This window comes from Myxine glutinosa, chromosome 3, assembly GCF_964187855.1.
Source record: "Myxine glutinosa chromosome 3, kmMyxGlut1.1, whole genome shotgun sequence".
NCBI lineage: Eukaryota > Metazoa > Chordata > Myxini > Myxiniformes > Myxinidae > Myxine > Myxine glutinosa.
The window spans coordinates 135,906,334-135,923,496 of NC_136263.1; the positions used below are offsets into that span (position 1 = coordinate 135,906,334).

Here is a 17,163-nt window from a genome sequence, read left to right on the forward strand (position 1 = left end):
AGCACAGAACGTCCTTACTCACACGCAATTAGTGCTTCAACTTGTGTGCAGAGGGAAATTTATGTTTTACAATGACGTGAAAAATGTTTTTATTAAAGTGCAAAGCATGCTAAGCTTTGAGAATTGTGTTCCCTTGTGTTGATGTTTTTGAAGTTTTGCGTATTGAAAACTGACAATCAAAATTACCGTTAAGTAAACCCCGTTGCCAAATAAACAGTTTTCTGCTAATGCAGTTAGAATTCATTCTTGATGTGCCTTCACATTGCCAATCACAAGCTTCCTGTAATAAATGCTGGTTTTGGAAGCATTCCAAAGTAACTACCACGAACTCAATTCATTCACACATTTGTGAAAAATTTTCCCTGCATTGCAAAAAAAAAGAAAAAATCGATTTAACGGAGCGGAAGATTTTATAAATACCCTCATAAATGGAAGCAATTGATAGCAAGACATGAAGGTTATACAGTACGTTCTATTTATCCACAATGATGAAATATAAAGCTTAACGAATTGATAGGAAAACAGGCCTGTCAATCATCGTGGGAGAGAAATTGATTCGGGAAAAGGTTTCGAGAACAGAAACCCTTGAACGTGCGGTTTTAAAATAAGCAATGGGCCAGCATTCTTTGCCTTCCAGAGCCCCCGAGAAACTAGACTTGAGAGGCGAGGTTTGATATAAGTATGGCAAACTCATCGACAACATCCTATTGCGCAGGTACCTTGATGGAAACCAGCTGCCCATGGTACCCAAGGACCTTGCGAACTACAAGAACCTGAAGCTGATGTGAGTGAGCCTTCAGCGTTTTCACAGAACATTGGGCATCCACATTGCGCAGGCGCTTTCACCTCTCACCGGGAATGGCAGACCCCAAGTCGACTTTATTGAATAAAGTGTACAGCATTTATTATTCCTCGCGATTGCCATATTCTACACAAGCTTGCTTTTATGAGCATTGGCTTGCTTGTGTCCAAATTTGTCTGGAACAATTTCCGCAGTTTGTTCTGCTAGCTTTCTGTTATTTTATTTGTTGAGTGTAGAAATTTATTTTCATGAACAGTTTTTTTATTAGGGGTTATGACCTTTGTTTCTGCTTCCAGCATCAATGTGTAAATTATATCCCTTTAATTATCCACTTTCCATAAATGTTTATTTCACGATAGTTGTGCTTAACTACTTAGGAACTAACTTAACTAACTAACTAACTAACTAACTTAGCTTAACTACTTAGGAAAGTTAATTGGGTTTCTTCTTCATAAATATAGACTTTGATATGCGAAATTATAATCATATGTTTTTTTTCTAGAATTAGAAACTTCGCAATCTTTAAGGATCATGGATTTCGTTCAAAAAATTTACACTAATAATTCGACATTGAATCTATTGTGCAAATATATTTTGCAAATATAGCAGGTTCTGTCAGCAAAGATGATGCTGTTGGCAGTTGTTAAGACAAAGTATTTCAGATCAATTTTCATTAAATGATGAACACCTTTTGCTTGATTTTTTTTTTTAATTTTGTACACCGCTCCTTTCCTATTCCATCTCCAGGCGCTGCATGACGTCATCGCCTGCACTAAAGAGGGCCCGGCGATGACGCATGCTGAAAGAGAGTACTCAGTTTTCACTCCGGTTGTTTGTTTTCTTGCTTTCTTGTTTGTTTTCTTGTTTGTTTGTCCCAGCGATATCTCAGCCATCCGTTGAGCTAGGAAGCTGAAATTTCGGCACAATACTGAGCAAGTGCTTTGGCAAAAACGATATTTTTTGTTCAATCAATTGATTGATTAATTACTTATTTATTATCGATTTATTAAGTAATTATTTATTTCCTTTCTCATCTGGGCAATATCTCAGGCACCTTTTGAGTTAGGAAGCTGATATTTGGACATGCCAATGACCAACTGATTTGGCTGTGAAGGGCATTTTTGATTTGTTGATTAATCAATTAATCGATTAATTATTTAATTATTCGATTAATGACTTCATAATTTTTTTATTATTATCGTTTTGGAAGAAACTGTGGTGGTTTAGGTATTCTATTAGCCAAATGATTAATAATTTAATTACTTTGCCATTGTTATTTATTTATTTTCATTATTAATCACTTATTTATTCCCTTTCTCAGCTGAAGGCACCCCAGCAATGTCGTGCTGGAGGATGTTATTTATTTATTTGGCATGGATGCGGTGTACTTTGAATGTATCTGTACTTGTTTTGATTATTTTTTGGGAAATTAATCTCCAACACTTTGTCTTTACAATAATCTAAATAAATAAAATACTTTCAAGCAGGAGAAAGTTGAAGCAAACACTACAGTATTTATATCTCATCCTATTGATAGCACATACATGATAACTTAGCGCAACACCACATGTTACTGTTTTTCCCATGCTATCAGCCATGAATGAGATACTTCAGGTTTTCCTTGTGGAAAAATGAAATCGACACTATCATGTAAATGTTTTCATCCCATGTTCTTTCCAGCGACCTCAGCAACAACAGAATCAGCACCATCTCCAACTTCTCCTTCGCAAACATGTCACAGCTCTCAACACTGTAAGTACAGCACTGCAGCCTCCATATTGCTATTCACCAGCTCCGGGGCAGCCCAGAGCAGGGCAGAATTAATTCCCAGTGCACGGGAAAAGTCCACCCGGTTCCAGGTGTAAATTGTGACGTTAATCACAGGTGACACTTTATTAAACAAAACCACTGCATGAAATGGAATAATCATGCCTCGGCTATACAAACAGTGACGGGATGGCGAAGACTTTCCTACAGCTGTGCACCGCCCTTCCCCGCCATCTGTTTCTCTTTGCTGCATATCTGTTGCTTTCCTTCGGGTATGTCTCGGCCTCTACTCCCGGTGGTGATGCTGCCGGTGACTACTCAGTGCAGAAATAGTTTTCTCTCTTGTTGCCTTCGCAGGATCCTCAGCTTCAATCGGCTCCGATGCCTACCAGTTGAGGCTTTCAGTGGTCTCCACTCTCTACGTGTGCTGTAAGTAATAATTATGACCAGCACCTCATGCTGGAATAATTGCCAGGGAATCACTTTTTCGTCCCTGTGTTGGGGCCAATAATATATGAGAAGTGGCATTAATTAGAGCAATTCCTCTTGTCCAGCTCGTTACATGGCAATGACATATCCATGGTGCCAAGTGGTGCTTTCAGTGACTTGACTTCACTCTCTCACTTGTGAGTAACACAAACATTGTGCATAGCTCTAACATCTTCATACTCTGATAGCCTTTCTCTTCTGCTAGTGTTTGCATTTGTGCTTGCTATAAAATTCGGTTTTCTTCCAGGAGATATTGTCTCCTCGTTGTTAATACACGACCATGAATTGTTGTGAATTGCATCATTTGATGAATTAGATATTGTCGTGTAAAAAGCTTACAGTGATGGCAAACTAGAAATTTTGGATGGAATGAAAGAGGTATTGAAGAGAAATGTGAGTATGTGCAACTTGCCGCCAGGGCTCTGGGAGCCAACCCTTTGCATTGTGACTGTAATCTGCACTGGCTTTCCGAGTGGGTGAAACACGGCTACAAGGAGCCTGGCATCGCTCAATGTACGAGCCCCACTGGCATGGAGGACAAACTGCTGCTCACTACTCCCAGTCGGCTATTTGACTGCCTTGGTAGGCCCCACATATGCAAGCACCTCAATACAAACAGGTCAAAAGACCAATGCATGATTTTGGGGAAATGTTAACAAAATACATATAAGAAGCAGGCACTTGGTCTCCTATGACCTCACTATTGTGGCCATATGATGGTGTGGGGCATACATTTTTGTGATTTGACAAGATCCACATCATTGTCTATGTTTACATACAATAGTACACTTCTAGCATATGGAAAAAATTGATAGTACTGTACTTGTTAATAATGGTGCGAGGCATCATTTTGTAGAGTAGACCATTTGTTTGCACTGCCTTGACCAGTTCCCAATTTTCTGTTGTAGTATACGAGGCATTCTGTCTGCAACATCGCTAAACACCATTAATAATTATACAACCAACAAACACTTCATGCAATTGACTAGATCAGTGGTGTCATACATTATTAATAGCTTTTCTTACATTTCAATTTTCTTGTCATGTTTGCAAATTTAAACCTCTGCCTAAAAAGGTGATCAGAAGTCAAATCAAATATGAACCGTGAGCGATAGGAAGACCTACCTAAATGATTCACTGCAGCAAATAACTTTAAGGCTTCAAATGATTGAATTTGGTGCTCTGCATTGTATCCACGAAGTTAACTATTGGGAAACTGGTATACATTGACACATTGGATGAAATCAGCAGGAACAATGGATGAAATCAACAAGATGTTGATTGAGGAATGCTAGCCGCCGTGGGAAGAAAGGAGAACCTAAGATTCTGGGCGTTAACCCTTCATCGATGCAAAAAGGCTAAAATCTATTTTGCTCTGATGGATGGTTAACTACTTAAAGTGAGCCCTTAGAATACCCTACTCAACGCAATGAGAAGGTGCCCGATTCACTTTAAGTAGTTAACATCTAAAATGTTAGCTTTCCTTGATTCCCACAGTTATCGTACTTCGATCAATAAAATACAATCGCACACAGTTCCTTCATTTCTGATTGAAGTATGATAACCACCATAGGAAACGAGGAAAAGCTAACATTTCAGGTGTTCACCCTTCATCAGAGCAAAAAAAGAGAGTTTAGGCTTTTTGCATCGATGAAGGCTTAACGTCTGGAATCTCAGGTTCTCCTTTCTTCCCATGGCGGTTAGCATTCCTCAATCAACGTCTTATTGATTTCATACATTCCTCTATCTGTCTGCCAACGCAGATTGACAATCAAATTTGCAAACAAGACTAGTTCTTCATCTATTATATTATTCAGCATTATTATTGGTTCAAAATTACATTTTAATTAAATAATTATATTGTTTTCGATATATTATTATATATTATTCATATACAGACTTGGCATTTAATATGGAATATTTTTTTTTTCTCGACTTGGGTTTACTTTCTTAACTCAGTATATCAATCTGGTGAGTTTCTTTTACACTTTGGTGATTTATTTGTCAAAAGAACCATGTCACTGATTGTCTGTCGCAGCAAGAAGTCAACAACAGGATTATATCACAGGTGGCGTGGCAAAATGTACGGACAGGTGCATTTGATGATTGGCTTCACAATCGGGTATACATGGGTTGTTGCGTTCTGTATTAGTGTAAAACAACTGCTGCACATCTCCAAAAGTTATTGCCGCTTCCTCTGGAGATGGTCCGTCAACTCGACAATGCTGTTTGTCATGGAGTGGTGGCTTTACGAAATTACGACATGAAACAGCGTGCTATTGCTCGTCAGTGTGGCATCACCCAAGGTCAGGTGTCAAAGATCCTGAAACGAAATGCTCAGAGGGGTGTCCCTACTCCAATACCGAGGCCAGGAAGTCCCCGCAGAACCACAAGGAGGGATGATCGCCAGCTGCACCGGTTAGTCCGCAATGGCCGTACCAAGTCAGCTAATCGGCTTAGGGCTGAGTGGCAGCAACTGACAAATGTGCCTGTATCCAGAAGGCTAGTCAACCAACGACTGGTTCAAGCAGGCTATCGTGCCAGGCGTCCCCTGAGAAGGCCACACCTGACCAGACAACACCGCCAGCGCTGATTGCAGTGGGCCAGAGAGCACCGTCAATGGCAGCAAGGACACTGGAATCACGTGATCTTCAGTGACGAGTCTAGATTTCTGGTCTATCATCAAGATGGCCGCGTCCGAGTGCGCAGACAAGTGCATGAAGCCTACAACAAAGATTGTATAGTGCCAAGAGTCCAAGCTGGAGGTGGTGGGGTGACCGTTTGGGCTGCTTTTCATGCAGGGGGCAAAACTGACCTGGTTGTTCTGAATGGAAACCTGAACCAGTTCAAGTCCAGGCCATTCTGGAAGAAACATTGCTTCCATTTGCTCGTGCAGCCTTTCGAGGAAACTTTGTCTTCCAAGATGACAATGCACGGCCTCATCGTGCTCGCATGATCCAACACTTTCTTGCTGACCGTGATGTAGAGCATATGGAGTGGCCTGCCATGTCCCCGGATATGAATCCGATAGAGAACTTGTGGGCAGAATTAACATGTCAAATCGACCACTTGGACCAGCAGCCAACCTCTGTGCGTGAATTGCAGCAGGCTATTGTCACTGCATGGCAAGCGATTCCTGTCCAAACCTTGGCAAATCTCATGAACAGCATGCCTCAACATGTACGTGCTCTCCTGAATGCTCGTTGGGGTTACACGAAGTACTGAACTGTAATTTTACTGTCCGTAATCCCAGTCGTAATTTAACTTTTGTTTTTGTTAAAAAATTTTTTGCCTACTGTGCAAAATAAAGAGATACTTCTGGAAAACGTACAGAAGTTTAACACAGTACTGTCCATGAATTGAGTTCGATATCAGTTTACATCACTTTCAAGGATCAATTTATTTGTTTCGAAATGTCAAATGTGCTTTTTGTTTCTTTTAAAGGTCACATTAACAAAATCTCGAATAATTTCAACATAATTCCAATGAACTTTTGGTTCTAAGACATCTTGAAAAGTAAGTTCACCCCCATAAAAAAAATATTCCATATTAAATGCCAAGTCTGTATATTATTCTATTCTATTATATATATATATATATATATATATATATATATATATATATATATATATATATATATATATATATATATATTATATATATATACATTATATTTATTTATTATATATTTATCTTATATATTTATATATTATATATTGTATTGTTATGTACTAGGGCATGCCCGTACTATATATATATCTAAAATTATATCCCCCCCCCCCCCCTCTATTTACATGAAATGGTTTGGTCCATTCGCAAAGCCAAAGCGAACGGCTTGCGAGTACGGTGACAATCCCCCCCCTCTATTTACATGAAATGGTTTGGTCCAAAGCGAACGGCTTGCGAGTACGGTGACAATCCCCCCCCTCTATTTACATGAAATGGTTTGGTCCAAAGCGAACGGCTTGCGAGTACGGTGACAATCCCCCCCCTCTATTTACATGAAATGGTTTGGTCCAAAGCGAACGGCTTGCGGAGTTTGGTAAAGAAATCGCCATAGCGTGCACAAATCGCAGGAAAGCGAAAGAATCGCAAATTAGTTTTAATTAGTTTTAAAACATAGTTTAACGCCAACATAGCGGCAACATAGTTTGCCAACGTGAAATAAATGAATACGCTCTCAAATGTGCCGTCCGAGGCAGAGTCTGTTCGGCACGTTTGGCACACGTGATAACTCGCTGCTCTCTGATTGGTTGAATCGTTTTTTGGACATAGCTCGGTAACTACTTGTCCGATTAATATGAAACCTTGAAAAGGCACATCCTCAGGTCCCCAGCAATATACCTGGCAAGTTTCAAGTATATCGGACCCGTGGTTGTCGAGAAACAGCGGTCACAGACAAACACACAGACATACACACATACACACACACACACACACACAGAGATTACTGGAATTATAGATAGATTATTGATATTATTACATATTTTTGATTTATGACAATTATATTATTGCGATACTACTTTCCTTTTATTTTAATTCATCTGTTTTATATTTTGATCAAATAAATCCCAGCGCATTGCCCGATGGGATGTGCACGCGTGTGCCATTTCATCCCAGTTTTTCCTTAATGGTTTTTGCACCACAACAGTGTCATGTATAGCAGCACAACCATACTGACATTCATCATAAATTTATTTGAAATATTCACATCAGAAGCATGGCAAGTTCTTTTTCCCCCACTGCAAAGCAAATTATTCTTGCAAGACGTGTGCACACGACAGGTTCTGGAGAGTTTCATGTTTGAAGTATGAATATTTGAGGTCGTGTTTTTTTACCGTTATACCTTGGACAGGAAGTTAGAAGGAAAAGCGATTCGTAGCATTAGAGGATACTTTACGTGTGTTCTTTCCCAGGTGATTCGATCGACCTGAATGTTCTAGCCAAGTGTCAACCCTGCTTATCAAACCCTTGCAAGCATAAGGGAGTGTGCAAGCCCGATCCAGTGGAGGTCTACCATTGTACCTGTCCTTATGGTTACAAGGTATGGCTGGTTATCCCGTCTCCTGCACAGTAGGAGACAGGGTATTGTAATCACGTCTGTGCCTGTCTGTCTGTGTGTGTCTGTCCGAGCGATAACTATTTTACTATTTGCGCTATTGTCATCAAATTTTCACCAAACCTTTATTATGATAATACGGAGACGGCAAATTAGTAATTTGTCAAAAGGTCAAAGGTCAGTGTCACATAAAATCATCAATTTTCATCCGATTGACTTGAAATTAAAATTTACCATTTCAATTTTGCCATCAAATTTTCAGCAAAGTTTTATTATGAGAATATGGAGAAGGCAAATTAATAATTTGGTCAAAAGGTCAAAGGTCAGCTTCACATAAAATGTCAATTTTCATCCGATTGACCTGAAATTTGAAGAATTTGCCTATTGGGTCACTAAGTTGGTTCCCAATCAAAAGCTCGAAGTGGATTGTTTTTTTAGATCAAAAGGTCAAAGGTCAAGGTTGCATTAAATCACCAGTTTTCACCCGATTGACCTGAAATTTCAGGAATTTGCATATCGTGTCACTGAATTGGTTCACTAATGAAAAGGTATTAGTAGATTTTTTTTTAGATCAAAAGGTGAAAGGTCAAGATTGCATAAAATTGTCAATTTTTGTCCAATTGACCTGAAATTTTTAAGAAATTGTATATTTGGTCACAGAATTGGTTCACCAATCAAAAGCTAGAAGCCGATTTTTTTTTTTTTAGATCTAAAGCTCAAAGTTCAAGGCTGCATAAAATCATCAATTTTCATGTTGTATTTAAAAGAAAAACTTTTCATTATTTTAAGCATATAGAAGAAGAAGAAGACGACTGAATACAAACGGATGCAGATGGGCTTTGCATTTTCACATGCTTTCTAGTTTGCATTTATTATCAAAAACAAAAATGATTAACTCAGTTAAAGAAAGTAACTTGGTGAACATTGTTGTGTTTTCTCATATGTGTCTTCCAAAAGCAGAACTGTATTTGAAATTGAAAAGGATTTATTGTATATCAAGTCAAAATATGAAAAATTCAATAAATAAGTTGGTGATATGAACTTTGTTGTAACTTTGTGAAAATAAATAGTTGATTTCTTAAAAACAAAGTTTGTTTGAAATGTTGCTTTAAAAAAAACAGTTTTTCGTTTTTAAAATGATACGTGACCAATGTGGACAGACATACATGGTGGGGTGAGTAAAAGGGTCACAATAATGACCAAACATGGTGCATCTTACTTTTATTCATAGTCATTGTCCTGACATTATGGTGCAGAGGTAGCATACTTAACTTTGGGCTGTTTAATCTGGGTTGGAGAGAGGTTCTGTCTTGTTCCTATTACATACATACTAATGGATAAAAATGGCATAAGGAGGTCGTGTCACTTTCAATTACAGTTGTCAATATTCAAGTAAATATGTCTCCACCTCCTCCTCCAGGGTGGGGAGACATATTGCTTTCCTCTTTTCTCTCTTTCTTCGCAATCTCTAACTTTCCAACAAAATACAATCGCACACAGTTCCTTCACTTCTGAGCCAATCCTATTCAAATTTTGCACGAGGGTGCACCAAAAATACACCAAAATACACCTTGGTCGAATACACCAAAAAATCGATATTTTTTCAAATTAGGTTCCCGTTATGATATTATGAGGTTAAAGCTGAAAGTAAAAATCACAGGTTTTGCTTTGATATATTATTATATTTTGAGTCTAAGAGACAAAAGTTGGCACGGAGTTCAAATAAATAAAAAAAACGAAATAGGGATTCATAGAAAATGTTCGGATTAGTCATTTTTGGGATTACACAATTGTCAAAGATATAAATCGGTCACAAAATTAATGTTTCTGGGATGCCATACCTCTAATTTTAACCAGTCCAGACTAGTATTGTCAAAATTATGACTAACCAAGGCATCTACTGATAGAAGTACACAGACATTAATTTGGTGATTTTCTTTACAAATTATATTTATATATATATATATATATATATATATATATATATATATATATATATATATATATAAACCACCTTTAGAGGACATGTTTTCCCCGTAAAGCGGGGGTTGGCCTTTTTCGGGCACCGTGGTTGTCTGTTGTTTTTGTTGGTCCCCTTTTTGAAGCAATGTTTTTACGGCCGGATGCCCTTCCTGCCGCCAACCCTTTTTGTCGCCTTTTACGACAAGCAGGGAATTACCAGTGAACTGGTACTCAATTAGCCGACCTCGGAAGGATGACAGGCTGAGTCAACCCCCCTGGCGTTAATTCAGCGATCGACCGGGATTCGAACCCAGGATCCTAGGATCCTAAGCTGGCACCCTAGCCGCTAGCCCAACACCAGGCCCAACACCATGCTCCCATATATATATATATGGGAGCATATGCTGGATCAGCACGTCAGTGCTTCCTTGGACGACTCATCAGCACCATCCCGACACACACCACTGTGTGTGCTACAGAATGAGGTGTTTTTACAGCAGCGGGAGTGCAAATCCTGCCACCAACCTCCCTGAGAGAGGACCCAGTACCCTCTACTCATTTCGTCGACCTCAGAAGGATGACAGGCTGAGTCAACCCCACCTGGTATTAATTCAACAGCTGAACGGGATTCGAACTCAGGACTGTAGGATTCCAAGCCTGCCGCCCCCTAACCATTTGGCCAACACCATGTATAATTGTCAAATTTACAAATTGTCAAAGGTCAACCATGATGTGAAATTATGGTTTCTGGCCTACCAAGTGTTTATATCTAAACCAATGCAGACAAGACTTGGCAAAACACCTTACCACAGCCCCTACAGACTAAAGGATGTAGACATTGGTCTGATCTCTACCTTTCATTTGGAAAAGACCAGACTAATCTCGACATCATTCATCATTCATCCCTCTGGCCATCCTCCAGGCTGATGCCTGGCCCATCCCTATTTCCTTGAGATGCCGATCAACCTGCTGCAACCACGAGGCACGCGGTCGGCCCGTTGGCCTCCTCCACTCACAAGGCTCCCTTGTTTAGAGTATCTGGTAAGCTGGATCAGCATCTGGAAAATGAGCCACATGTCCATACAGCCGCAGCTAACGCTCACGGACCATACAGGAAACAAATCTCATCTGAGTCTCTCTCAGCAACCACTCATTGGACACAAAGTCCGACCAGCGATAGCCAAGGATTCTCCGAAGAGACTTTGTTCTGAAGGAGTTAAATCTCATTCTCTGGCCCTTGGTGCGGGTCTAAGTCTCGCATCCGTAGAGCAAGACTGGAAGCACCAAGGACTTAAAGACTCTGACTTTCGTCCTCCTGCATAGATACCGACAGCACCACACCCCATGATCTAGTGAATCCATGACTCCCCATGCCCGACCCAGACATCTATCAACCTCTGGCTCACAACATGCAGAGACATGAATAACACTGCCAAGGTAAGTGAATCTCTTTGTGTCCTCAACATCTTCGCCACAAACAAGCACAGACAAGACAGCAGCATCCAAGATGTCATTGGAAGCCTGGATCTTGGTGTTGACCTAGGAATTGCGTAATCCCAGCGGTTCCGCCTCCTCATTCAGTGCCTGGAGGGCCCCCGTAAGAATATCCAGCGTCTCCGCAAAGATGACTACATCATCTGCAAAATCAACGTCAGAGATATTGACACTCCCAAACGATGCACCGCAACCTGACTTCTCTGACATCCTCCCCAGAATCCAGTGCATACAAGCGCTGAAGAGTGTGGGGGGCCAGTACACACCCCTGCCAAACTCCAGTAGCAACTGAAAATAAGTCAGAGATGGAGCCACCACACCTCACAGCACTGTCAGTACTAGAGTATAGTTCAGAGATCAGATTGATCAGCGTTGGTGGCACCCCACGAAGACCCAGAATCCTCCAGAGGGCATCCCGATTCACCGAATCGAATGCTTTGCAGAGATCAACATAGGCTGCAAGCAGCTCCTGACCAAACTCTCGCTTGCGTTCGGTGAGGACCCGAAGCGCAAGGATACGGTCAATCGTTGACCTCTTTGGTGTAAAGCCCAACTGCTCTGGTCGCTGGTGCTCGAGCAGATGGCGGTGAACCCTCTCAAGAATGATCCAAGCAAAGACCTTGCCCTGCACTGAAGGTAGCGTCACCCCTCAGTAATTGTTGCAGTCCTGGTGATCACCCTTCCCTTTCCAGAGGGAGACAACAAGGCCCCTCTTCCAGTCAGTTGGGATGATTCCTGTGCTCAAAGCAGAGCACAGAACTGCATGCAACGACTCAAGTACAGCATTTCCACCAGCCTTGAGAAGCTCAGCATGGATGCCGCAAATCCCATGAGCTTTTCCCCCTTTCAACCGGTTCACCGCCGCCTGTGTTTCCACAAGTGAAGGGGTTCACAGTTAATTGGGGGGTCGTCAGCATTTGGGATAGCAACACCCCTGACATCCAACTCAACAGCCGGTGGGTCAGCCTGGTACAGCTGCTCAAAGTAACCGGCCCAGCGGGCCTTCACTTATACCGATTTTTAATCAAAATTCAAATTCACAAAATTTTCAAATTTGTTATTCAAAGTGATTGTTATTACAAACAACTGTAAGCATTGCTATGAAAGTTATAGCACTTGTTTGACATTGATGTCGCAGTATCAGGGTCACACGACTATGAAGAGGGAAAGGGTTTCCCAAATTCCCAGAGAGATATATTGTGCTTCTTTTCTAAATGGTTGCTTCCTTTGAAATTGAAGCATTCTGACCTCCTCCTTTCAATTCTCTCCAATGCCAGTACACACCCCTGCTCTCTCCAAGTCTCTCCAAGGCTCTATTTATGCCAAATAAATAGAGTTTCAATAAAATGCAGGAATGATGCACATAGTATTATTCTATTGTACTGATTTGTACTCGGTGGAAAATTTTAATCACGGATGGGCCACAAACTCCATGCAGTAATCATTGCCTTTATTATCTGCCTTGGAGATGCTTATTGCTGTGCATCTTGGGAGAAGGTACTTTATTTGACGAAGAAGAAGAAGAAGGCAGAAGGAGGGGAGGAGCAGAGTTACCACCATTATGTATGCAATTTGTAGATAAAGCTCCTCATGCTTTACAATATTCAAATTTAAGATAAAGATTTAATTTTTCTGCTAGAATCGTTTTGTACAGCTAAACTTGTCGATGTAGATTCTTGACAAGATGGATGGTGCTCTTTTATGCCTTTTACATGAACTTGGGAGCCTGATGTTGACTAAACGGTTAGGGTGCTGGCTTGGGATCCTCGGATCCTGAGTTTGAATCCCGGTCGATCGTTGAATTTACGCCGGGGGGGTAGACTCAGCCTGTCATCCTTCCGAGGTCGGCAAATTGAGCACCAGCTCACTGGTAATTGGGGCACTGCATCAGCGGCACAAACGTGCTTCCAGAGAAATGATTCAACCAACAGCCACAGGCTGGATACGAAGCGACAACAACAACAACAACAACAACAACAACAACAACAACAAACTGCATGTCTTTTGAGAGTATTAGGTATTATAATGTTCTTAATGAGAAGCTAATTTGAAAATCAGTAGGGAATTCAGCATGAACAACAGCTGTCGTGTGACGTGCATTGGAGTTGATGTGAAGCTGGAGACCTGTCTACTAACATTGATTCCTGGTAGATGTCAAATGTCCAATGGCATCTTTCAGCAAAGAGTGGATGAGTTATTGCCAGTGCAGTGAAAGAATGAGAGAATGATGACATTATGCGGCTTTGGATGGATGCCGCGGGTGATGTTGATGTGGGTACTTCATAATTTCCTGTCATTCACAGGGGCAAGATTGCGAGACGCCAATTCATGTGTGCGTAAACAACCCCTGCCAACATGGGGGCACCTGTAACCTGCAGGATGACCAACACGAGCAGTATAGGTGAGAGTGTGCGGGATGCGGAATATAAACACTTGCTCAGTTAATGTGGTCGCCCTTAGAATGTCTATTTAAAAATTACATATATTGTGTTGTTTCTTTAGGAAGGTAGAGGCACATAATCATTATCGAATTCATCAAATTTATCAAATCACTAGATTAGTGGGGTTTTGTTTTTAAGTGTTTAAATGTCAAATTATATCAGACTTAAAGCGAAGCATTATGGGAAGGTTTTTGTGTCCAGGGAAGAAGTCGTTATTCTCTTTTTCATACACCTGTGCGCATGACTTGAGAAGTGACACAGAAAAGTAAACTTTATTTTCTCCAAATAGTTTTGTTGTGCACAATTTTTATCCTGCAAAGGTGAAATTTGTTACAAGAGATTACGTTAGTGCAGTTTAACACCAAAAGGAAAATAAATTTTAGTGTTATTGCATTCAAATTATAACAAAGTTGTTTTCCTTCTTTGGGGTGGAAGAGGGGGGGCTTCAAAAAGACCAAACCAATGTTTTACAATTCATCAGATTACAAAAAAAATTACTTTAAAGATCTCTACAGCTCAAGCTAACAGGCTTTCCTGTCTGTGGTTGTCCAATGGTCAAAGCTTCAAGACTGTCCAGTGGTCAAGGGCAGCTTTGTTGGACTTACCACATACTTGGTTGTTTTCCTTCTTCAGTGAACGAGTTTGAATGTCATCCATAAAAGCCTCAGAAACACAACTCATTTGATAGTTCCTTTTTCTGTTCATTTATGAAGCTAATGTCGAGTTCTGTAATAAGTTAAATTACAAGTTTGAAATCATCTTGCTACACAAGCGCCAAGTTTAAAATTACTCGTCTGCAATAAGGTCAACTTGCTTACTTGATATCAAAGTATTTTGATATTGATGGTCGATTTTTACATAGCTTTTAGCAATAAACTTCCATTGCCCAGATTTCCACACTTTTTACGCATTCTGTGAAAGCTTTACTCAAGCCAACTTAGATCACTGCTCTCTTTCTCATGGGAATAGCGTGGGTTGCATTTTGCAGCCCTCAAGTGTTTCTCCCACCACGTGTCCGAAGAGTTGTATCACTGCTGATCGGTGAGCTCGAAGCTGAAATGTCACATTTTGTAAAATCCATATTGAGGGACCAAACTTTATAATCTATCTATAATTCCAGTAATCTCTGTGTGTATGTGTGTGTGTATGTGTGTGTGTATGTGTGTGTGTCTGTGTGTTTGTCTGTGACCGCTGTTTCTCGACAACCACGGGTCCGATATACTTGAAACTTGCCAGGTATATTGCTGGGGACCTGAGGATGTGCCTTTTCAAGGTTTCATATTAATCGGAGAAGTAGTTACCGAGCTATGGCGATTTATTTACCAAACTCCGCAAGCCGTTCGCTTTGGCTTTGCGAATGGACCAAACCATTTCATGTAAATAGAGGGGGGGGATTGTCACCATACTCGCAAGCCGTTCGCTTTGGCTTTGCGAATGGACCAAACCATTTCATGTAAATAGAGGGGGGGGATTGTCACCGTACTCGCAAGCCGTTCGCTTTGGCTTTGCGAATGGACCAAACCATTTCATGTAAATAGAGGGGGGGGGATATAATTTTAGATATATATATAGTACGGGCACGCCCTAGTCTATCTATAATTCCAGTAATCTCTGTATGTGTGTGTGTGTGTATGTGTGTGTGTATGTGTGTGTGTATGTGTGTGTGTCTGTGTGTTTGTCTGTGACCGCTGTTTCTCGACAACCACGGGTCCGATATACTTGAAACTTGCCAGGTATATTGCTGGGGACCCGAGGATGTGCCTTTTCAAGGTTTGAAATTAATCGGACAAGTGGTTCCCAAGGTATGGTCACCGTACTCGCAAGCCGTTCGCTTTGGCTTTGCGAATGGACCAAACCATTTCATGTAAATAGAGGGGGGGGGGGGGTTCTACCGTACTCGCAAGCCGTTCGCTTTGGCTTTGCGAATGGACCAAACCATTTCATGTAAATAGAGGGGGGGGGTTCTGTGGTCGTTACTGCCACGTGGTTTCAAAGTTTTTTTTTGTTGTTGTTGTTTGCACGCATGTTTTTTTGCACCCACGTACGGGCACGCCCTAGTGTTGTTGATTGGCTGAAGTCTCGATATCAGAAAGAAATTGTGATATACTCGTTTTGAGTGGCAGCTTGGTGTCAGAATTTGAGCCCTTTTCGCAGTGACCAACTAGAACGGCACTCAGGAGAGAGCACACCTCCGCCTGGTTGGCAATATCACTCAATGGTGAAGATTAACTTTAAAAAATATACTAGCTGGATCCGGATCCGGATCTTCACCAAAATTGAATAGATTCTTCCTTGTCACACACACAACCTGTCCAACAAGTTTCGTCAAAATCCATCCATAATCTTTTGAGATATCCCGCGATGTATCGTTTTTGGCCCAATCTCCCAATGGTGAAGAATCACTTAAAAAATTTAACAATTCTCATATCCGAATCCATATTCAGATCTTCACCAAAATCGAATCGAATCGTCCTTGTCAGACACCCAACCGGTCCACCAAGTTTCGTTCCAAATCCGTCCACAACTTTTTGAGATATCCTGCTATGCATCGTTTGTGGCCCTATCTCCCAATGGTGAAGAATCATTTTAAAAATTCTACTAGCCGGATCCGAATCTGGATCTTCACCAAAATCTAGATCCGAATCTGGATTTCGTCCTTGTCACATACGCTACATCTCTGCCAAATTTCGTCCGAATCCATATACAACTTTTTGAGATATTTTGTTCACAGACAAATGGGCAGACAAACAGGCAGGGGTGAAAACATAACCTCCATCCACCTTTGGTTGCGGAGGTAATAACCTGTTTCAGGAAAATGTAAACACATTTCTAATTACTTAGTTATATTAACCCAACATTTGCGCCTAATGCACTGGCAAATATAAATGTCATGGAAAAGCAACTGGAGACCATACAAATCATTGTAGTCACAGCTGTAATACGGCTGTGAAAGACTAACAATCAAATGCACAAACTCTTCAAATTACTTATAAGATGTACAGTGCCCTTCATAAGTATTGGAACAGTGAAGTCAAATTTATTATTATTGCTATCTACTACAAAAATTTGGATTTAAGATGAATATGAGGCAAAAGTACAGGTCAGCTTTTATTTCTTCGTTGATTTTAGTTTTACCATTGTTTTTTTTT

General features: G+C 40.7%; 1 protein-coding gene across 2 annotated transcripts in view; it reads left to right on the plus strand.

Annotated features, from left to right (window-relative positions):
* Positions 1 to 17,163, plus strand: part of LOC137423189 (slit homolog 2 protein) — a 559,055-nt gene that overhangs the window by 461,919 nt on the left and 79,973 nt on the right. The window contains exons 22-28 of one of the 2 annotated variants that reach the window (XM_078774590.1): positions 716 to 784; positions 2,483 to 2,554; positions 2,927 to 2,998; positions 3,124 to 3,195; positions 3,477 to 3,640; positions 7,975 to 8,102; positions 13,877 to 13,974. In XM_078774590.1, coding sequence (XP_078630716.1) covers positions 716 to 784; positions 2,483 to 2,554; positions 2,927 to 2,998; positions 3,124 to 3,195; positions 3,477 to 3,640; positions 7,975 to 8,102; positions 13,877 to 13,974 — 675 coding nt within the window. The remainder of the gene's footprint in view (positions 1 to 715; positions 785 to 2,482; positions 2,555 to 2,926; positions 2,999 to 3,123; positions 3,196 to 3,476; positions 3,641 to 7,974; positions 8,103 to 13,876; positions 13,975 to 17,163) is intronic. The other variant, XM_078774591.1, reaches the window with a different exon arrangement.